At 39.5% G+C, this 23,723-nt stretch overlaps 1 protein-coding gene across 1 annotated transcript in view; it reads right to left on the reverse strand.

The window, feature by feature from the left end:
* Positions 1-21,763, reverse strand: part of ASAH2 (N-acylsphingosine amidohydrolase 2) — a 68,689-nt gene extending 46,926 nt beyond the window's left edge. Inside the window, exons 1-7 of the mRNA XM_005565854.5 lie at positions 21,698-21,763; positions 18,637-18,765; positions 15,378-15,610; positions 12,267-12,416; positions 4,815-4,991; positions 3,360-3,487; positions 2,123-2,200 (exon numbers count right to left, since the gene is read on the reverse strand). Of these exons, the coding sequence (XP_005565911.3) occupies positions 2,123-2,200; positions 3,360-3,487; positions 4,815-4,991; positions 12,267-12,416; positions 15,378-15,610; positions 18,637-18,763 (893 nt within the window). The 5' untranslated portion in view covers positions 18,764-18,765; positions 21,698-21,763. The remainder of the gene's footprint in view (positions 1-2,122; positions 2,201-3,359; positions 3,488-4,814; positions 4,992-12,266; positions 12,417-15,377; positions 15,611-18,636; positions 18,766-21,697) is intronic.
* Positions 21,764-23,723: the final 1,960 nt, after the last annotated feature.

Consider the following 23,723-nt stretch of genomic DNA (forward strand, 5'->3'; position numbering starts at 1 on the left):
AGGTTCAAACGCTACTAAAAGGGAATTGTAAATGGTCTTGGTCCTTCAGCCAAGAGTTAAATAGAAACTATAAGGGCGACTCTATCTCCTTGTCCCAACAAATTTGGGATACTCAGTGTAACTAGCAGAGATGTATGCTCTTATCCTGCCCTTCTTGTAACTGAATGCCCCACTAATGTGCTCTAGAATCAGGACCTGTCTTACCTTTCCAGTCCACCTCTTACCCACGCCCTGACCTCACCCACACTCTGGCCTCATGACTCTCTCTGTTTTTCAGGACCCCGTGAGAAATCCCATGATCCCTTGAAGGTCCAGTTCAAATGTCATTTTCTCTTGGAAGCCTTCCACAGAGCTCTCAGGAAAAACTCAGGGCTACCTCCTCCAAACTCTCACAGAATTATTTATGCCCATGTGATAGTACTGGTGGTCATCTGATTCATGTTATGGTTATTTGTCTATCTATTTATCTCTGTCTCCTGCCCCAATCACCCCACTGGCTTGTGAGACCCTTATAGATAGAAACCATACCTTATTCATCGTAACATACCCCACTCACACAGTTACACGCCTGACATTTAGAAAGTGTGCTGAGTTAAATAAATGCTAAGGGGCAACTAATCAAGAGATAAATTCATTGTAATAGAAGAATAAGTCCTATTATGTCAGCCCATATAGCAAATTTTATTAGGGAGCTTTTAGTGACTTCACTTTTAACACAAAAGAGGAACTCAAATGCTAAGAATTGCAAGCATTCTAATAATGGAATTTTTTAGAAGAGGTAGAGTATGTTTTCTATTCCTTTTTAGCTAAAATGATTAAACTTTTTTCTGTGTTAGGCACAGAACTAGAGTTGTGTATGCATTATCTCATTTAATCCTCAGACAACCCTATGAGGTATTAATATTCCCATTTTCGAATAGGATAGTTAAGGTCTAAGTGGATTGAGTTACTTTCTCCAGGCCACCGAGTTAGTAAGTGGCAGAGGGCTGGGATTTGAGGCCAAGTTAACCTTACCTTAAGACCTGAACTTTTTATTACCATGTTGTTCGTGACCTACTTTTAGGGCCAACTCTGGTGTGTGAACTGTGAATCATAGTTTTTAATGTTTTTCTTCACCACTTTTTTGTCACTTTTACTGCGAGTTTTATTCACATAGCGTCTTTCACTTAGATATTTTATAATTCTATTTGGCAGACCCTTTATCATCTTTCTAATCATTATTATCAATATTTTAAATACTTACTTTATCCCACAGTATGCTCAAAAATACTTAGGGATGAGAAACAGGAAGACAGTCACAGAACTTGTCTAAAGTCACATTGCTAATAAGGACAAGAGCCCAGAGCGAACCCAAACCATTTGACTCTAGCACCCAGCTCTATCTGATACTTCCCTAGGGCATGTCTGCATCATTTGCAAGTCCATAGGTCAAAGAGTCTGGAACTACGCTACCCACCCAGTCAATTCCTGAGTCAGGCCAGTTGCAGTAATCAAAATCACATATGAATGCAAATGCCTTATTTTCAAGAAAACAAAATCCATGTGCTTTCCTAAATGTTGTCACTCCCAGATAACGGTGCTAAAAGCTGGCCCCAGCTGTAATTTTCCTTTACTTGCTTCCTTTAGGTGTTCTCAGTTCTATTTTATCCCTACTTGGCATTGTCCTACATTGGACTTAATCCTTTTAGGGAAACACAGGTAAATAATCTCAAAAACATAATCACTTTCCTGGTTGGTCAGATTATTTTTTCATTTTATTAGGAGAGAACTGTTTACCATCATGGAAGCTCCACATGTGAGATCTTGATAACATAATAAGCATTAATGTTTATTGAGTTTTTACATCATATGTGAGATACTGTGCCAAGCTCTTCACCAAGATCCCTCATTTATCATCCCTGTATTAAATCTGTTTTGCAAGTGCAGAACTAAGCCCTGAGAGGCTGAGAACCCCGTACAAGGCCCATGGCTGGACCCCAGTTGTGTCTGACTCCAGAGCCTGGACTCTTAACCACACAACTTATTCTCAGTGTGTGCTGGTACTATTCTGGTCTCTTTTCCCCTCTCTTTAACTAAGAAAAGCTACCCAGACAGAATTATTTTTAAAAAGGAAATAGAGTACCTGATAAGGCCCAAGTCGTCTCCATTCAAATCTACCATTTTCAAGACTACCATTTCCTTGTCTGTATTTGAAGAATACCTAGTCAGGAAAACAGAAAAGCACAGTCAGTTCTGTGTTAGAGACTGACCCTCATGTAAGATGAACAGTAGCAGCTGACACAAAAACAAAAATGCTTCTCAGTAAGTGAGATGTCTTGACAAACAGTGGTTCTGTGAACTGCATCCAGTACCTCATTTCTCAGCTAAGGAAAGGGTATGTAATTGCGATCAAAGTTTGGGGGACTAGGGTCAAGTAACTGGAGCTGAAATACACATATTTTTATATAATATACAATATTATATAACATATAGGTATTTCTTAACAAAAGAGATTTGTCTTTGAAATTTCCACTCATATCAATTTTTAATGAAATCTCTTTAAAAGAGCAGGGAATTTGCAAAATCAAAAGCATTCAAGACCTGCAACTTAAGTGTTCTTTTATGTCCTATCAAGGGAAATCAGATTACATTTTCTAAAAATCATCTCCTTTGAAAGCTATTGAAAAATATGCAGAAAAATGTAAAATGTCAAGTGGTCAAGTTAAAACTGTGATATTATTTTACAGTGTTACAGTAACCAAGCACTTCTCTTCTGTCACAAACCTGGTTCACCACTTTAAAAAAGACAAAAAGGCAAAATAATGCTCTCCCTTGGTTTTTCCATTCAAATATGTGGGTTTATTTCTTACTCTTCTGTCCACATTCTTTATCCTTTTATTTTCTCTGTCTAGCCACACTCTTGTGGACTAAGATGATTTATTCTGGATAACACATAATAAAAGAGCTATTCATTAATTTAATAAATATACATTGTGCACATTTTTATCTCCATTTACTCATGAAGAAGCTGAGTGACAATAAATTAAGATAAGTAAATCACTAAAGGTCGCATAACTAGAAAGCAATAAAACTAAGCTGAGACCACAGTTGTTCCTGATTTCAAAGCCCAGAGTACTTCAAGCATCCACCCTGGCTCCCATAATCAACAAAGTGGAAAGATTCCTGAATAAACTGGTGTTTGTTTCTACATTACTTTTTGTTTCTACTTGTCTTAGATTATAAAGATGTTTCTAAGACACTGTAGCTGTAATATTCTCTTAGGACCTCACCATATTCACCAAGTAACAGCCCTGTACTTAGATTTTGTTGCTGTTCCCTAAAGGGAATGAAACGATATCATTTTGAAGATTTCTCCTCACCTTGCTCTCTCTGACTGCGGATTTTGAAGGTAAGAATAGGGACTTCTGTTGATCTGCACACCATCCACATTTCCTTTATTGATGAAGATTTTACCTGGTTTCATATTTGTGTGTGCTATGTCAATGCTCTGAAGGTTAAAAAAGAGGGAGCTGTTATAAACTTAGAAATCCTGGTGGGGATAATGACTTAGTCAATATACACAGAAGAGCCCTGTGAACAATTTCCTTTGTCTCTAATGTGTCTACATTATGGGATAAAAGTTGGAGAACCACACTGCTGTTGCCATTCTGGAGGTAAACAGAAATGGTTTTCAAGGTTAAGATAAAGGAAATGCCATGTTGTGTGGAAGCACAGTACTGATTAATGCCTGAGCTCACAAAAAGCCTCATCTGCTGGTCTCTCCAGACTGCTAAATGAAGCTCAATTTGTCACTTCAGATAGCCAAAATGGGAGACTTGACTCCTACAACACTAATACAAGTTTTGCTAACATGTGTTTCCACCTCCCTACCCTTGCCATTCTACCACCAAGGCAGAGTTGTTCAAACTTTTTTGACTGTGAACTACAGTGAGAAATACATTTTTCATCATAGCTTAATACACATCAACATATGCATCCCAAAACAAAAGTTCACAAAGCAAACTATACCCTGACTGTGTGTTATACATTATATCTTACAATCTATTTTTTAGCATTTTTTTGTAATGTTTTTTGCAACCCATACAATTGATTTCATAAGCCTTTAATACATTGTAAGCCTCAGTTTGCAAAACATCATTGTAAAGCAATTTCTGCCTATGCTAGCTGGATCCCTGAATTTTGGGGGTGACACTGTAAGAAAAAAATAGAGAATAAGCCTGGAATACAATAAAATGAAGCAAAACATTAGCAAGGATCCTATGCAACAAAATAATAAGCTGGAAGACAGAAAAGAGAGGAGTATAAGCTCAAACCAGAAACAGGAGAGGAGTTTAAGGGTATTTGTCAGGAGCACCATGGAGGTCTGCATCTGTAGTAGAGAACTTGAAAAACTGGGATGTGTATTTACAAGTTGGATTCTCTTTGTACTTTGGGAAATATTTTAAAATCTTAGAATCATTTGTAATTACTTTTAGCTCCTTCATGGGTTTCTCTTTGTGTGACTTTGTGCATAGAACAGACTATGTAGTGCCCTCTACAAAGAACCCCAAACCAAAATGTTTTCTGTCTGTTTAAATAACTACATCGGGCTTACTCCCATAGAAGCCTTCTTTTCCAATCATCCATGCCTCAGCCCCAACAGCCCATAGCTCAGAACAGAAGCTAAGAGAGAGGCAGGGAGGAGAAAGAATGGTACATGCTAATACTATGCTCAGACTCAAATCCTATAGGGACCCTTCATATTACATCCAATCACTCCTAAAATACTTATAAGCAATGGTAAAGAACAGCTGCCTCTGGAGCTCTTTGCCTACCTTCAAGATACCTGTGACCATGTGCTGAAAAGTTCGATTGCTAAATCCTTCACTGGCAATTACAAACACAGTATACTGGAAATATCCTGCAGGACCTGAATGAGTGTGAGTGCCACTCAGGATGACATTGTCTCTTCTGTACAGGGAGCCATATTTACTCTGCAGTCTGTTCAGGACCTTCAAGAAAAAAAGGAATTGAACTAAGAAGAGGGATAACATAGGAGCTCAACATGAGAAAAGGCTTTCATGAGTTCAATCACTGATCTGTACCAATAACATCTGTATGAATCCATTCTCATGCTGCTAATAAAGACATACCTAAGATTGGGTAATTTGTGAAGAAAAGAGGTTTAATTGACTCACAGTTCAGTATGACTGGGGAGGCCTCAGAAAACTTATAATCATGGCAGAAGGGGAAGTAAACATGTCCTTCTTCACATGATGGCAGGAAGGAGAAGTGCAGAGTGACAGAGGGGAAAGCCCCTTATAAAATCATCTGATCTTGTGAGAACTCACTGTCATGAGAACAGCAGCATGGAGGTACCCACCCCCATGATTCAATTACCTCCCATGGGATCCCTCCCACGACACATGGGGATTATGGGAACTGAAACTCAAGATGTGATTTGGGTGGGGACACAGCCAAACTATATTAACATTCCTTTCAAATGGCCCCTCACTCTATGTTTGAGGATATTATCATAGTAATAACAATGAAATAATAATAACAATACTTAACATTTTACAGATTCTTGCTATGAGCAAACACAATGCTAGGTATGTTATATATAGTATGTATTTAAAAATCTTTATTACAATTTCAAGAGCTACACAGGTATTGTTAAGCCCATTTTTAGCTGAGAACATTGAATTATACAAAAGTTAAATAATTTGCCTGTTGATCTAATAAGTAGCAGAGCCAGACTCCAGACCCACGTCTAACTAGAGAACCAGTACTCTTATTCATTCATCATTCAACAGGTGCTCTAAGCAAAAGAATATATGAGGTTCCTGTCTTGAAGATATTTTTATTCTAATGAAAGACAAAGACAGTAAGCAAGCAAATAAATATTAAATATTATATCATAGAGTGATAAATGCTATGAAGAAAAATATTGTTGCATAAGGAAAAATAAACTAGTGGGTGTTAGTGAGGAAAGATCTTCTAAAGAGGGGCACTCTTTTAGCAGAGGCTTAGATGAAGAAAGCAAGCTGGCTGTGCAATATCTGGGGGAAAAGCAACTCAGGTATAGTGAGCAGAAACTGCAAAGGTTTTTAAGCTACTCTACTACCTCATTTCCCAGATGAAGAATTCAGTACACCTTGAAACGAACTCTTAGACTTGTTGGTCTAGGGGAAGCCATCCCCTATGATGCAAGGACGCCCTAATAATCCTGTGGCGAGACCTAAGAGGATAGGAAGCATCCTGTCAGCACTAACTTGCTAGCCATCTGAGTGAGCAACCTTAGAAGTAATTTCTTCAGCCTTGGTCAAGCCATCAAACAACTGTGGCCCTAGCCAGCATCTGAGTGCCACATCGTGACACAGAAGTGATGATATACAACTTGTTCTAAAACAAGTCAGAATCGTCTAACCAAGCCACTCTGGGAATCCTGACACACAGAAACCTTGAACAACATGTATTATTGTTGTTTTAAGCCACTAAGTTTTTAGGCGATTTGTTGTACAGCAATAAACAACTAATACAAAGAAACTCAGTAAATGTTTAGTGAATAAGTCAATCAATGAACATCCAAATGCAAGACTAATGTCTTCATATGGTGCAGACACATCAAGAAAACACCAGAGAGAATACTGGTGATGTTGCTGAGTACCTGTTGCTGTTTATGCTTTAATAAGCTGCAATCTAAAGTTTGGTATCTTTGCGACTTTTAGTAAAAGATAATTTAAAAATGATCCAGCAGTTTGTAACACAAAGGATAAATGCTTGAAGGGACAGGTACCCCATTTTCCATGATGTGATTATTAGGCATTGAATGCCTGTATGAAGGCATTTCATGTACCCCATAAATATATGTACCACGTACACACAAACATTAATTAAAGAAAAGGAAAGATCCAACAGAAGTGTCAAACCCAAAGCAATCGTTAACAATGTTTACCTTGAGGATGGCATAGACACTCTGATGAGCTGTCTCTCTGGAACATGCAATAAAATTAAAAGCCCTCATTTGCATTCGCCAATTTCTGTGGTGTAAAACTCCTCATCATGATCAATTTCAAGCTACCAAAAGCTTAACAGCCAGCTCACAATGTTCCCGAATATTTACAAATTGGCTCTTATGAACTTGTGCAAGCTAGTTCCAGCTCACTGCTGGTAAGTGGGGAGTAGCAGCTTCTGTGCTATGTACTTAATATACATAAAGATAACCATTCAACCTCTGATCTACACCATTCTCATTCCAGTCATAACCATCTTGCCTCATTAACCTCTCCATGTCCCAAAGACTGATTGTTTGGTTACCATGTCCACATAAGCAATCCTATGATGCAAGACAAATACAGAATGGAAGTATAATCTAACTAGATTAACATCCTTCTATATTCCCTCTGTTTGATCCTAACTCCAGCCCCAATCCCTCATCACTCTCATATATTATTCTATACTGTAACTACCACACTCATGAAGAAGAAATGTCTGTAAAGAGAAGAGAAAATGATCAATGAAGGGACACCATGGAAAGCTGAACTAAAGTCAGAAGCTGATGTTCTTAACAATTTACAGCTAAGACAGGAAGGTAGTAGAGAAAAAGAGCCACAAGTCAACTTTAAAGCTCCTTAACCCCATCCTATTTATTCCTAAAGAACTGTGACATTAGGGCTTTAGAATTAAATGCGTTTCTTCATGTCTACTCAAGTATCAAGCCCTTAAAAAGACAGAAATTATGAATCTTGAATTTTAAAACAAAAAAGACTACAAACAGTACACATGAATTTTATTTTAAACTACAATCTCTGATATGAAGCCAGACATATGGGACTTCTAGGGGGGAAAAAAAGAAAAACGTAAAACCTAGTTATATAACAATGCCAGGAAGATAGCCATTGAAAATAACATGTTTCTCAGTTCATGAAAGGAGGGCATTTTAACACAGGACAAAGCAGCTACGTTTATGTCTACAGCTCACTTCTGTCTTCAGTTTCTATTCCATTTCCTATTGCTGACAGTCTTGGGAGCATGACATAGAAAAACCTAGAAACTCCTTCTGTTTTCCTGTCCTGCCTCACTGCACAGAGATCTTCCATAATCTTCATTCTGTGCTGGAAATTTCATCTATCTTAAAGCCGAGACTGAGAACCTGCATAGAAGTAGGTGTTATAAATAATCTTAATAGCACTTATTTAGCTACATTTATTTCTCACACCTTCCCTTGGATTAATTTGGGAAAACTAAGTGGGTTCATTTAACAACCTTCCCACTGGGTCTCAGATTGCACGAGGATGTAAAAATAGGAAGAGATAGATAAATGGTGCCCACTATTGACTTGATAGCCTCTACAAACAAACACATTAAACTCCTCCCCACTCTACCTGTCAAAGTCTACCTTTGGTTCTTTCATTTCTGCTAATGACCATACTATTTCCCAATTAGAGCCATCTCATTTTTCAGAAAAGCAGTATAGTATAGTAGAAATGAGCATGAATTCTGACACCAAGATGCTTAAGTTTGAATCCTAGCTCTGATAGTTCCTAGCTGTGCAACCTTGGATAAGTTACTCAGTCCTCTGCAAACTTGGTTTCTCAATCTGTCAAATGATATAATAATAGCTCCCTCATAGAGGTGTTTGGAGGAGTAAGTACACTAATCCATACAAGGCACTGACAAGAGTTTCAGACTCAGCATGAATATTACGTTAAGTATTGGCTTTTATGTATATTCATGTCCAAATCTCACTCACATTTAATTTCTTTCTTTCCTTCTTTCTTTCTTTCTTTCTTTCTTTCTTTCTTTCTTTCTTTCTTTCTTTCTTTCTTTCTTTCTCTCTCTCTCTCTCTCTCTCTCTCTCTCTCTCTCTCTCTCTCTTTCTTTCTTTCTTTCTTTCTTTCTTTCTTTTTGAGTCAGAGGTCTCATTCTGTCACCTAGGCTGGAGTAGTACAATGCAGTGACCTTGACCTCGGCTAACTGCAACCTCTATCTCCCAAGTTCAAGCAATTCTCCTGCCTCAGCCTTCCAAGTGGCTGGGACTACGGGCACCTGCCGGCATGCCTGGATGATTTTTGTATTTTTAGTAGAGATGGGGTTTCACCATGTTTGCCAGGCTGGTCTCAAACTCCTGACCTCAAGTGGTCCACCCACCTCAGCTTCCCAGAGTGCTGGGATTTTAGATGTAAGCCACTGCACCCGGCCGACTCACATTTAATTTCCTATCCCACCACCATGTAGTCTCACTGACATCACATTGGTTTAAGATCTTTGTGCCAGCCTCACATGATAAAGGGGGAAATTGTTAGGCAAAATTATAAAAAATAAAAACCCTTCCAGCAACTCGTTTCCCTTTCTTGTTCCTTCAGCCTTTTAACATCTTATAAAACTCCCCTGGGTGAAATACCTCTGTTTGAAATACCTAGTATGATGATTACTGTTTTCTTAACTGGACCCTCACCAATAGAGCCTCAGTATCACTTTAAAGAGTCTGCTAATTTTTGTCCTCACTTCTAGTTCCACTCTATTCCAATCCATATCAAACATCTCTACCTGCTTAATCATCCTAAAACAAAATGGTGTTTACATCACTCTGCCATTCAGAAGATTTCTCAGAGTCCATATCACCCACAGAATTAAAAACAAGCCGGCATCTCAGGCCCTCTGCGATTATGATAAACATATCTTCCAGATACATCCCCAACTACATGCCTCCATATGTCCTAATAGATCTCCTCTCTTCCCTCATAAAAGAGTCTACATCCCTCCTTCATGCCTCTCTGTGTTCATTCTGTTTTTTCCATCAGATTTCTCTCCCTTCCCATCCTAACCATTTAAAATTCTGCTCACTCAAGTGTTATTTCTACCATGAAAATGTTTTCCTAATTTGCATTTCTTGAATCCCCATTGGTGATCTTAAAAGACCATATGTCCACAAAGTCAGATATTTTGCCCTTCAAGAAGTAAAGCTTACTTTTTCACCACTGAGTGTGAGCTAGACTTAGTGACTTGCTTAATGAATAGAACAGGGTGAAAGTAATAGTGTATAACTTCTAAACCTGGGTCATACAATGCACTGTAGCTTCCTCCTTGCTCGTTCTCTTGGGTCACTCACTCTGAGGGAATCTAGCTACTGTGTCGTAAGGATAGGAAGAGTGAGGAACCGAGGCCTTTGGCCAACAGTCACATGAACAAACCATCTTGGAAGTGGACCTTCAAGCCTGAGTCAAGCCTTCAGATGACTCCTCCTTTGCCATCACCTTGATTGCCATAGAACCTAAACCAGAGCCACCTAGCCAAGATAGAATTCCTGACCTATAGATCATACGAGATAATAAATGTTTGTTGTTTTAAGCCATATAGTTTAGGGTAATTTCCTACCCAGTAATAGACAATTACTATCCTACCTTACCTTCCTTCAGTTAATTATAGCTATCTGTATACTTCTGTATACCTCTATATTTCACAGTCCTTCCTTCTATCCACCAACTAGAAAATGATCTCATAAAGGAGATGAATTATGACTTACTTAGTTATGTGTCCCCTGAAGTGACACTAGCAAAGTACCTTACAAAAAGCAAGTGGTCAATGCATTTTTCCCTCTAAGAGTATAGAATAATGTCACTTTTAAGAATGTATCTACTACAAAGACACATACACACACATGTTTATTCCAGCACTATTCACAATAGCAAAGACTTAGAACCAACCCAAATGTCCATCCATGATAGACTGGATAAAGAAAATGTGGCGCATATAAACCATGGAATACTATCCAGCCATAGAAAAGGGTGAGTTCATGTCCTTCGCAGGAACACAGATGAAGCTGGAAACCATCATTCTCAGCAAACTAACACAAGAACAGAAAACCAAACACCACATGTTCTCACTCTTAAGTGGGAGGTGAACAATGAGAACACATGGACTCAGGGAGGAGAACATCACACACTGGGGCCTATCGGTGGATGGAGGGCTAGGGGAAGGATAGCGTTAGGAGAAATATCTAATGTAGATGACGGGTTGATGGGTCCAGCAAACCACCATGGCACGTGTGTACCTATGTAACAAAACTCCACGTTCTGCACATGTACCCCAGAACTTAAAGTATAGTTTAAAATGACAAAAAAATAAAAAAAGAATATGGACTCAGGGATTAATCATACCTGTGTTCAGAATCCAGCTCTACCATTTGCTAACTGTGTGAAATTTGAAAAGTTACCTATCTTCTCCAAGACTCAGTTTTCTTATCCAGAAAATAGAAATAACAACAAAGCCACCTCACTGTTTTGTGGTAAGTGCAGGAGTGGAGAAGACACTTCATCCCCTGTCCTCATGTCTCCGCAGATGGGGGAGGCTTCAACTCTCCTCCCCAAGAGGGAACAATGTTAAAGTGATGCTTTTAGGCCATCTCATCATCCCTCTCACTGGCCCCTTCACATGGCATGAGGAGAAAAGTGTTTAATAGGTGAGGCTAGCAGAACCTGACATTGCATAATGGACCTTTATGGTCATCGTTCTGGTCAAAGATCCAGCGCTCCTCTTTCTCACATTCATGAATATGTGAGCAGACATTAACAGAACACATTCTCTCTTAGTGACCCGATCCCATGCAGAAAATATAACTGTGTCAGGGCTTAGAAATTGCCTTAGAAAGATAGAATTGGAAGTTCTATCAGTCGCTTGCTTGCTTGCTCGCTTTCTCACTCTCTCTCTCTCTCCCTCTCTCCTCCTCCTCCTCCTCCTTTTGTATGGATTTGACCATTTCAAATCCATACAAAAACAATCAGAATACTATAATGAATCCCTATGTACTTATTACCCAGCTTCTATAACTACTAATTCATGGTCAACCTCATTTCAATGTTGTATTTTAATTCACATCTGATTCCTCACATGTATTCTCAATTGTCTGAGAACCTGAGGAAGGGCTTAGTGATTAATTGGTACTCTCCCAACTTCTAACAAGGAGAATTAAATAAGGGAATATATATATATATATATAAATGTAACCTGGCACATTATAAACTTTCAATAAAAACATTAGCATTAATAATGACAATGAGTCATCAGCAGAATTGAAAGCAACTTTTGACCAAGATAACTTAGACTGAAATAGTGAGGATCATTCTCCTTGTAAGATTATCTACTATATTGTCAAGAGTCTATAACATTGAAGGTAGTAGAATTTCAATGAATGAGAAACCAAGAGGAATTAGTCCTGTCACATTCATCCACTTTTCCTTAAACCATATCATTTCTTTGTTCCTTTCTCCTCTCAAATCACTTACCTCCAGTCTGAGCCTTTGAGATACCATGCCTATGTCAATGCTGACAAACACTGTTCGATTGGACCCATCAGGTTCTGCCATGATGAAAGCACGACTGTACAGCCTGGTGAGGATGCCCTGTGCATTCTGGCCAGATTTGCTGTAGCCCATCTAAAGAGGAAGAGACAATCAGAACTGCTCTGTCTCACTCCCCTACTACTAGAAACCAGGCACAAACATACAATATAGATGACTGCAGAAAGACAAAGAAAAAACATCCACATGACATGGTGGCTCTGAGTGAGAGAATATATGTTTTCAAAAATTAAAAAGAAAAAGGAAGAAAGAAAGCCAAAAAATATCATAAAAGAGGCTTGAATCTTCCATATAGAAAAATGCAAAGGCAAAGAATTGATCAGGTTGGCAGAAGCTGTTCCCTGGCTTATGGGCAGGAGGGAGTTGGTGAGACTTTGGAAATGCTATTACTAACACTAACACGTGAGATCTTTCTGGCCTTTCTGGTTTGGGCAATGGCTCTTTTTCTCCTGCCTGTCTAAGATGTACAGAAAAAAATATTTCCTCTACCTCCACCCCACATTGCCCAGGAACATTTAAAAGATTGAAGGTTCTCTCATGTTGGTTGTTTAGTATACGATTTTGTTTTCTGAAGAAAATGGTATCTTCATAATTAAGTATTCTTCACAGAGGGTACCTCGCCCTGGCTTTTACCATAGTATTATTCCTGTCGTGGGTGCAACTGGCTGGTAAATTCATTTACCGCCCATGACATGGGGTGGTAAAGAAATTTACCAAGACAGTCATAGGTAAAGAAAGGCAGATTTATTAGGGAAAGTAAGAAAATATGTTGCAAGGGTACAACAGGCAGCACAGCAGAGAAGGGGCTGTCTGCAAATATCAGGGAAAACCCCACCCCCAAAATTCAATGTGGGTTATTTTCTATTTCCCTAAGCGTTGGCTGGTCTGAGAAATAAAGGGAAAGAGTACAAAAGAGAGAAATTTTAAAGCTGGGTGTCCAGGGGAGACATCACATGTTGGCAGGTTCCATGATGCTCCCTGAGCCATAAAACCAGCAAGGTTTTATTAGTGATTTTCAAAAGGGGAGGGAGTGTATGAATAGGGTGTGGGTCACAGAGATCACATGCTTCACAAGGTAATAAAATATCACAAAGCAAATGGAGGCAGAGTGAGATCACAGGACCACAGGATGGGGCAAAATTAAAATTGCTAATGAAGTTTCAGGCACGCATTATCATTGATAACATCTTATCAGGAGAAAGGGTTTGAGAGCAGACAACCTGTCTGACCAAAATTTATTAGGCAGGAATTTCCTCATCCTAATAAGCCTGGGAGTGCTACAGGAGACCGGGGCTTATTTCATCCCTTTGGCTTCCACCATAAAAGACAGCTGCCCGCAAGGGGGCCATTTAGAGGCCTACCCTCAGGGATGCATTCTCTTTCTCAGGGATGTTTCTTACTGAGAAAAAGAATTCAGCAATATTTCTCCTATTTGCTTTTGAAAGAAGAGAAATATGGCTCTGTTCCACTTGGCTCACCGGCAGTCAGAGTTTAAGGTTATATCTCTTGTTCCCTGAACATTGCTGTCATCCTGTTCCTCTTTCAAGGTGCCCAGATTTCATATTGTTCAAACACACATGCTCTACAAACAATTTGTGCAGTTAATGCAATCATCACAGGGTCCTGAGGTGACATACATCCTCCTCAGCTTACAAAGATGATGGGATTAAGAGATAAAAGTAAAGACAGGCATAGGAAATCACAAGGGTATTGATTGGGGAAGTGATAAGTGTCCATGAAATCTTCACAGTTTATTTTCAGAGACTGCAGTAAAGACAGGTGTAAGGAATTATAAAGGTATTAATTTGGGGAACTAATAAATGTCCATGAAATCTTCACAATTTATGTTCTTCTGCCATGGCTTCAGTCAGTCCCTCCATCCCTGACTTCCCACAACACGCAAAGAAGCAGGGGCTGGAGGGAAGTTTTATAGGGTCATGCTGGAGTGGGACATATGCAGAACGAGGTTGGGCTGCTGGGGCTACATGCAGAGTGAGGTATTTGGGAACAGGATGTTGTGGCAGCAGGTTATCTATGATTAGCCATCTCTCAGAACAATTGTTCTCCCCACCGCTGGGGCCCCTGACTTATTAGGACTCTACAACTCTCTAAGCCAAATCAGATCACATACACCTATCCCAAGTCACTTCTCTCACTGTGTCATAAAATTTACCCGTAAAACTATACCCAGGTCTTCAGAATTTTTTCTACTGTTTGCTTTACCCCTCCTGGGAGTGTTTATTTAGGGGTCACATTCCAGGATCACTTTTCAGAACATACAGTTGAGAATCATACCTGGAATGTAAAGATTACTTAGAGGGAGGGAGTGAATCCCATTAGACAACTTCATGCTCTGGTTTCCTAGGGAAGCACTGACATAAATGGGTATTTCCATCACATAGACAAGACTAGCAGTCAATAGGCCACACCTGACACATAGAAGTTTTATTTGCTTTCACATATTGGTGCAACCTAGGTTTCCAGTTTTAGCTAGAGTTGCCTTTATTTTTCAAGTAAGATATTTGAAATTTCAACTCTTTAATCTAGGGATTTTGGGGCTTCTTCTAAAATACTGCAAGATAGGGCAGCCCTGAGCCCCCATTCTTATATGGCAACAATCAGCTAAATCCATATACTTTCTTTGTGCTTTTTTTTCCCTCAAAGTCCCCACCATTTCCTACTGCCTCCCACTCCCAAACTGAGGATTCACTAGACATTTATTATGTTACACTGGCCTGGTGATGTCATTTATGGTGCCGGCTCACCCCCTGTCATATTTGAGTTTGCCATCTCTGCCACTTCTGCTCATAAAAAAAAAAAAAGAAAAAAGGCCAATGGACTTTACAGGGGAGTTATGATTGAATAAAAGTTTTCCTCTTCTTTCTAGTATGAAATTCATAGTGCTAGACAGCAGCAAGGTCAATTAAAAAGCTAGAAGAAAATGATGATGTTGTAATAATCAGAAACGAATGCAGTTTGTAAAATAATAAAATTGGTTGTTTCACAGTCTCCTTAAGGAGCCCATTGCCTACTTACCAAATTGATATCTGCTACTTGTCCTGTGCAGTCAGCTCGTCCAACACCAATATAATAGCCACTGAAGTTCTGAAATAGAGGAGGCTCTGGGGTTGAAGTCACTGGAGAAGTTTGAGTGGCTGTGGAGCTCTGGGTGGCTGTGGAGCGCTGGGTGGCTGTGGAACTCTGGGTGACTGTGGAGCCCTGGGTGGCTGGAGGGTTTGGGGTGGTTGAAAACAAATGGCCTCCTGAATCTAAAACAGAATAAGAGATTTGAGAACCAACATTTCAGCCCTCTTATTTGTCAACATCAATTAGAATACAGCATATAGGCTCAGGTTCATAAGGAAAACTCTTTATATATTTTCTTATACATAAAAATATACAGAGAGAAACATCTCAGGAATCTGTTTAAAAATCATAATCCTAAACGGGATCTTTTTCTTGGATGAGAGATGTTTCAGACTAATGATCAAGGCCTCTGTCAAATGTCCTTCAACTCCTCATCATGAGCCATTCCTTGTCAAACTCACTGCCTTCCCTCAACACCCTGCTCTTCTTTTCCAGCTAAACTAAACAGGTGCCAGGTTTACTGAATGCAGCATCTGGGGATTGGTTTCTTCCATTCTTTCTATCCAGACTCCTCACTCCTTTCCTCTCCACCTACCAAACTCCACCACCTGCTTCAGAGTTAGTCCATTTCCATCACACCTAGATCCGACTCAACTCCTCACCTGCAGGATGCCACCCTGCTGGCTCTACCTTGGGTCTGATCTTCTTTGACCTTCTAAAGACTCATTTTTAATGCAACCTAGATCACTGTATACATGTTGATATAATTTCATCTTAATTATTCTAATATTTATATATTCATATCTATATGTGTGTGTTTATACACATATAATCTATATTAATGTATGCATACATATTTATTATACACACACATACAAATATCAAGGGAAGCAGAATGACATACAGGATTTTTGTGAGAAGATAGTTGCCAGAAACAAACTGCCTGGTTTGAAACCTGAATCTAACACCTACTAAGCGATCAAATTGCTTAACCTATTTCACCCCAATTCTTGTCTATAAAATGGAGATTATAATAAAATCCTGCTTTCTGGGGTTGTTTTGAACAATAACTATGTTCACTAATATTATAAACTGGGAGCAATGGCTAATATGTAGCTTTGATTTTCTTTACCTATTTAAACATTTTATATATTCATTATTTTGTTTATTTCCATTCCCCAGACAAGAGTCAGGAGTTGCCAAGGCATCAAATATCAGTGTCACAAGGCATTCGTGGTCAGAAAGTACTTAGGCAAGAGATTTATAGCTGATTCCTTATGAAATCCTAGAAATTCAGAGCTCAAAAAACTTAGAGATCACCTAACATAATCTCCTCAGTTTTACAGATGAGAAAACTGAAAATCAGAAAATTGACTTAACCAATAGTTAATGGAGAGCATGTGATGATTCTGGTATGCAATCCAGATCCTCAAACTCAGAATCTGATGCTCTGTAGACCAAATTCTAGATGGAGTTAGAATCCATTCCCAAGCCGAGATTTTCTTCAAGACATCAAGTATTGCAAGGAGTGGAGCAGGCATCTTCGCTATTGCTTCACTGCTACCAGCATAGGAATGTCATGCCAACTAAAGCCAAACCTAACACATAGTCAAGGGTATGTTATTTGCAATCTCAGGGTCTCCATTTCCCCAAGTGTAAAATGAAACTAATGTAAACAGTAGGGCTAGCATCAACCCTTATAGGATTTTTGTGATAATTCGATGAGAAAATATTCTAGAATCCTCACTATAGTGCTCAACACAGAAACCATTTAATAAACAGTAACTACTGCTATAAGAATAGTTACCATAATTATTAATAACCTCCCTGAGTCTCAGCCTCCTGATTTCCTAATTTTAAGAGGTAAAATGGAATAATTCCTTTTCTTTTTCTTTTTTTTTTTTTTTAATGGAGTCTTGCTCTGTCACCCAGACTGGAGTGCAGTAGTGTGATCTTAGCTCACTGCAACCTCTGATCCCTGGGTTCAAGTGATTCTCCTGCCTTGCCTCAGCCTCCCGAGTAGCTGGGATTGTGGGTGTGCACCACCATGCCCAGCTTTTTTTTTTTTTTTTATTTTTAGCAGAGACAGGGTTTTGCCACATTGGCCAGGCTGGTCTCGAACTCTTGACCTCAGGTGATTCGCCCACTTTGGCCCCCCAAAGTGCTGGCATTATAGGCGTGAGCCACCAGGCTCAGCCAAAACTGAATAATTCTTAAAGATCCTTTCACTTCTATCAGTCTATGACCCTGCTGTGCCTACTGCTGGATCAGAGGATCTCTTATCCTCTGTGTTTGCTAGGAATTCAAAGCCCTGGGATATGGTAGAGAATATGCAGGAAAAGAGGCTACAAAAGGGAAAACTGAGGTAGAAAATACCATCTTCTCCATTTGGCCTAAGGCCATCCCTGTCTTTACTTTGGTCAGAGCTTCAATCTTCACCTGTCTTCTCTACTCATTTAACAGTTATGTAACCTAATACTGACTGAAACAGAGGCTCCACCAAGACCCACTGCCAATCTTGTGTGTAGCCTACATTGTTCTCAAAAACTTAGTTTCCAACATTGAAAAGAAAATCATGAGATATCTAAAAATTCTAATTTCCAGCTTCTCTGGAAAACTCAGGCGATCTGAGATCATGTGCTCTCTCTACAACAAACAGCTGCACCTGGGAGTGGCTGTAGGCCTTCTTCACCAGAATTGCACCTGCCTCCTCCTCGGTCCACCTCCTCACTCCACCTCATTTGCAAAACTTGATTAGCCCTTGTAAGGATTTATGTTTGAGACCCCATTCTCTAAGGCTCTTCACAGACTAACTGACGTTCATTCAGTGAGTTTTTCATTCTCCTTTTGCCCCCAGGAGAAGATGATGTCTACAAGGAGGCAAAGAGAAAGATTAGAGGCTCAGGGCAAAAGCTGCCCTTACCAGACCTTGACAAATCTTGAGCTGTGCTTATATCAATGGAAAAACGAATGGCAAACACGTACATGTCAGAATGCCTGTCAGCTGGCTATTGGGGACAAAGGTAAACTTGATAAAAACTGCTATCAATGCGAAAGGGCAATTAATGCAAAGGGAAACGGCTATTCCAGGCTGCTTAAGTACACGTAGAACTATCAGCAGACACTGTTTTTCTCTTTGGTGTCCACAGTAATCAAGAAGTTTCCTACAGGCCTAAAAATTGCATCTAAGAGAGCCCATGACACTTGCCTTTGTGGTTTTCAATTGTCCCACTGGTGATAAACAAGAGGCTGAGAAGGGCCACTGTGATGGCAGTCATCATTACAAGGAGGAAAATCAGGAATGTCTCCAAGTTAGAGAAGGTGCGTTTGGCCATTTCTTCTCAGGTACAGCAGAGATGGAAGAAGAAATATTGAAGAGGAAGAAATCACAAATTAAAATGCAAAAGCTTTAAGCCAACTGAAGTTAAGATATCTTTTTTTTTTTTTTGAAGACAGAGTCTCGCTTTGTCGCCCAGGCTGGAGTGCAGTGGCGCGATCTCGGCTCACTGCAAGCTCGGCCCCCCGGGTTCACGCCATTCTCCTGCCTCAGCCTCCCGAGTAGCTGGGACTACAGGCGCAGCCACCTCGCCGGCTAGTTTATTGTATTTTTTAGTACAGAGAAGTTAAGATATCTTAACTCTTTCATATTAATGGACTATACCAAGGATGACAGGTACAGAGCACTTACCACTCATTCCATAGACCAAGCCCATGGCAGACAAGACCAATCAATTACAGCATTCTTTTTGAAAAGCTCGAATGTGGTTTCCAAATCTTTCTCAATACAACACTCCTTCTGGCAGCAACCATTCATGATTTAGCATTGGCCACTGAGCTAAAATCTACTTGCATTCGTCAGCCATATCACACTGCTTTCATTTACGGTGATGATGCTGTTTATGGATCTGTACATGGGTCTGGGCTGAGAGTGCCCTTGTTGACAAGGATGACTGATGCACACATACTTCTTGTATTTGGGAGAAGGCTGGCCGGGGTTAGGAAAGTATTCTGAGGTTATGGACTTAGTAGAATTATCTTGTTCACCTGGAGATGAAGCCCGTAACTTTGGCCTTTACACTCTATGTTTTAACTTTCAATTACTATCTGGTGAGAAATGGGCATGGAAAAGGGAATTAGCATCTCTGGTCTGAAGGCAGGCATTACAAAACACATCCCCCTTGAGTGATCAGAAGGATCCCAAACATTTTGCAAACCTTGCATCAAAGGACGATAATTTAAAATGCTCCTATGTTCTACAGAAGTATCAAATGTCATTACAGATTCCTTAAGATGTTTTAAGGGAGGGAGAATTAATCATTACTCAGAGGAACTATACAAGTTAAAACCCCATAAAATGTAATAATAAGAAGAATAATATGGTGGTTGAATATTTAGTTCTGAAATCTGACTCCAGCGGTCAAATTTCATTTCTGCCACTTACTGGGTGACTTTGGGAAATCCTCCCCCAATACTGAACGTCAGCTTACCCATCTGTAAATAGGAATATGATTATGATCATCTTATCTCAAAGTTCTTGTAAAACCTATCTCATAAATTTCTTATAAAAATAAGATGAGATGAAGCAACAACACTTCTTTTGTTCAATAAATGCTCAAACTGGTAGCATGTATTAATAGATTCCAAAGTAGCAAAGAGTCTGTGCTCTTCCCTGTCCTTTAAGGGAATTTACAGGAGGCTAGTGTTAAAGGATGATTGAAATCACAGGTGGGACCTTCAGAGCTCATTTTCTTAACCTGTGCTTTAGGAAGCCTGAGAGGTTAAATGGCATTGGAATCCCAGGATTTGCCCCCAAAATAGGGGATTTGTGGCTAAGATGCTGCTACCCCCAAGAGTTAAAAAATGGCAACAATGTAGATATATTTAGTACGGTCCATTTCTTATTCAATTTGACTTAGGTAAGAAGATTAAAAAAATAGCATTTAGAGTTTATAAAGAGTTTACATTTACAATCCTGAAATTTCAAATTATCTCTCAAAATAATTCATAAAATATAGCGACACTGAGCCAGCATTCACATGTGCCAAGAGTTTCTTAAAACTCAGTGCTGCTGTTCTCTTTAGATATGGGGATATATTTTTCAACCTGCCAGTCTCTACCCAGTCTTATTTATCTAAGTTACTGCCTGGTCTGTGCAAGCATTTGATTTTGCAATTCCTGGGCTAGAGGTGACAGTTCTAACAGCAGACACTTCAGAGAGTAGGCTGAACTGGGAGTGAGCAAAAAGACTGGAACATCTTCCCAAATCTTCTGGTTATTCGGAAGATTTCCTCATCCACTTATCACCACCATAATCCCCTTACCCACCAGCAGCAGGGACAACTTCAAATGTGGAGCAAAACAAATCAGTTCTGTGACTTATGACCGACTTCTATTGTCAGTTCCCAGGAGTCAGGAAACACATCTAAGATATGCCTCTGAACTCTAAGGATCTACAGAGAATTACTACTCATTAGCAGCTCTTCCGCTAGAAAACTTCAAACCCAGTATCTCTAGTTCTTGCTCAGAGCTTTGGTTCTCTAAGCCTTCCTACTAGCCAAGATGAGTGACAGTTGGATCTCCCAACCCCACAGCATGGACAGGCAGATTGTGTATGTGAATGTGGTCATGTAGCGGAAGGCTGTGTATCAAACAGAGAGGGTACAAAATAATACTTCTTTTTTGTTTCTAGTTTTGCGTTGGTGAGCTGATGACATTTTATACCACTCAACAATGGCACTTGATTTAACATTAGCGTTTCCACATATTACGTGGACTTGAATGATCTACCTCACGTGTTTCACCATTGTTTAGCTGCCACAATTGTTGCCAACACAGTAACATTCTTTTTGAACCACTTTAGCTGACTTGGGTTAGCACTATTTATTTCTCATTGGTGACTAAAATCTGAATTTGAATGTTAAAGCAGATGCCTTCCCGCCTTTAGAATGCAAACACACCTTGGTAGAGCTAAGCCAATAAATATATCTTAAAGGATTATAGATTTTATAATGGTTCACATTTAATCTGTAATAATCCTGAAAACTCAATAATGAGGCTCTAATGGCACATTAGCAAGCCATTTGCCACATCTTCACAGAACAGGGTCCCTGTTTTTCAAGGAGAGACTAAAGGGTAACAATTTGGCAAAAGAGGATTCCAAAGCTATGAGATAAATTGAAGCTTTAGGGTCTCTTCAAGATCTCCGAGACAATAGGATAATTCAATAGCCCTCCTTCCCTCCTTCTCCAAGAAAACATAGCCATCCTTACCTGATTCTAGTACTCAAAAGAGCTTTCACATCCCAGTGAAGCAAATGGCCATCCAGAATCGTGTCTGCTTTCCCCTTGCACGTTGCTGGGTTTATATTTCCCAGCACTTTCTGAAACCTACTGAGAAAAAATTTTCAGTCAAGTCCAGGAGTGTTAGAGCTCTCATTAGCATACCTTTGTGGGCTTGGTACAGGTATGAGATTAAAGAGTATTGATAACAAAAGGCTTATACACGAACTCTCTCTTAGGGCAGCCTGTTATCAGAGGTAGAAGTTGCAGAAGGCCTGCTGGACTGAAGGTCGTTTCTCTTTTTCTGTAACTTTTCCAGCATGACAAGTTCTGCGCAAAGCTTATAACCTGAATCACACACACACACACAAAAATGCATCTACTTCATTTACCATTGGTTGTTCTACAGCAAAGAGCGTAGTAATATATGCTGGACATCAGTGTGGGCTGTGGATAGCAATAGGCAATATTTTCACCAATTTCAGAACAGAAAACTAATCTTAATTTTTATGAGTGCTCATAAAAAGAATTCTAAATTTTAGATTTGCTAAATGTGAGTAGTAAATAATGCAGCAAGACTGCTATGCAACCATTAAAAATCATACTGAAAATAATTTAATGACATGCAAAAATTGCCGAATATTAAGTAATTTTAAGTTTACAAAACAATATGATCCCATTTGTAAAGTAAACATTATTTTTACTTTATATACATTATAAACTTTATATATGTTATATATTAAAGACTGTAAGTACAGGAAAATGGTAAGAAGTAATTATCTGGTGATTATGGGTGGTTTTGTTTTCATCGTTTTGTCTCTTAGTATTTCCTATCATACGTATGCATCACTTTCAAAATGGGGAAATAAAATGTTTTTCTTCCTCTTGGAGAATGTAGACCACAGCACAAAGTTAAACAATGGGCCACGGAGACAAAGAAAGCAATAAAGAAACCAACCAACCCATTCCCTTTTTTTCCCTAGTAAAATCTAAGCTGTCTAGGACACATTTTAAAGAAGGCCACAAAGGCCGCTTAATTCCTTGCAGAGTTTGATCAGAGACAGGCCTGCAAAATTCCAACTGAAGTATTAAAGACACAAGTTCCTTCAGATAGGGCATTTAGTAATGCATCTTAAATTTCTCTCTGCTACTACAGAGGGGGAAAGATTAAATCATGATATTAAACAAGGTTTTTTTAGTGCATTTATGTAGAATTATTGGTTACAAGCAAACACCAAATCTAGTTAATGCAGGACAAGAGGGGGAAAAGAGGAAAAGTAAATTCACTGGAAGACAGCAAGAAAAGCTGCAGACCCAGGCTCAGGATGGCCAGGAATCAGAACATCTCTGCAGATCTAGGTAGCAGGAGCTATCAAACAATCTCTTCAGGGCATTACCACTGAGATGGATGGACTCCAACTACTTTAGGTCTTGTGTTGCTCCACTCAGGAGCCAGTTTCTGAAAGACAGCTATATAATACCTTTATCCTTTCATTTGAGGGGATACTTAACTGGGAATCTTAAAAGACATTCACAAAGAGAGAAGAGTAGTTCTCCAAAATAAAATCAAGGTGCTGTATAACTTATGAGCCAGTAAAAACAAAAAATACCCACTAGTGACTTTCCATGAGATTTCCTCCTCCCACCTTTCTCCCTTGCAGTGGGGAGGCCTCTTGACTGCCCCTGTGGTCTCCTCCAGACTTCCCCAGCCATCTTCCTCATCATAAAAAGGAGCCATGCTATGGCCCATTCAGACTCCTGCTCAGTGACTCACAATCTAGACAGATGAGATTATTTTAACCAGGGTTTTGGTAGACAACAATGGCATAACATGTCACCTTTCCTAGACTACATTTGAGGGTCCATATCTGAACAATAATGGGGTGAGAACTGAGAAGATTCCAAGCGCTCTGGAGGGCCAGTGGAGAAAAGATGTTGGACCCCGGGGACTCATAATGTCCATCAAAACAACTGACTCCTACAGACAGGAACAAGACTCAAGACTCCCCTGGGGTGA

The sequence above is a fragment of the Macaca fascicularis genome, chromosome 9, assembly GCF_037993035.2.
Source record: "Macaca fascicularis isolate 582-1 chromosome 9, T2T-MFA8v1.1".
NCBI classification, from domain to species: Eukaryota; Metazoa; Chordata; class Mammalia; order Primates; family Cercopithecidae; genus Macaca; species Macaca fascicularis.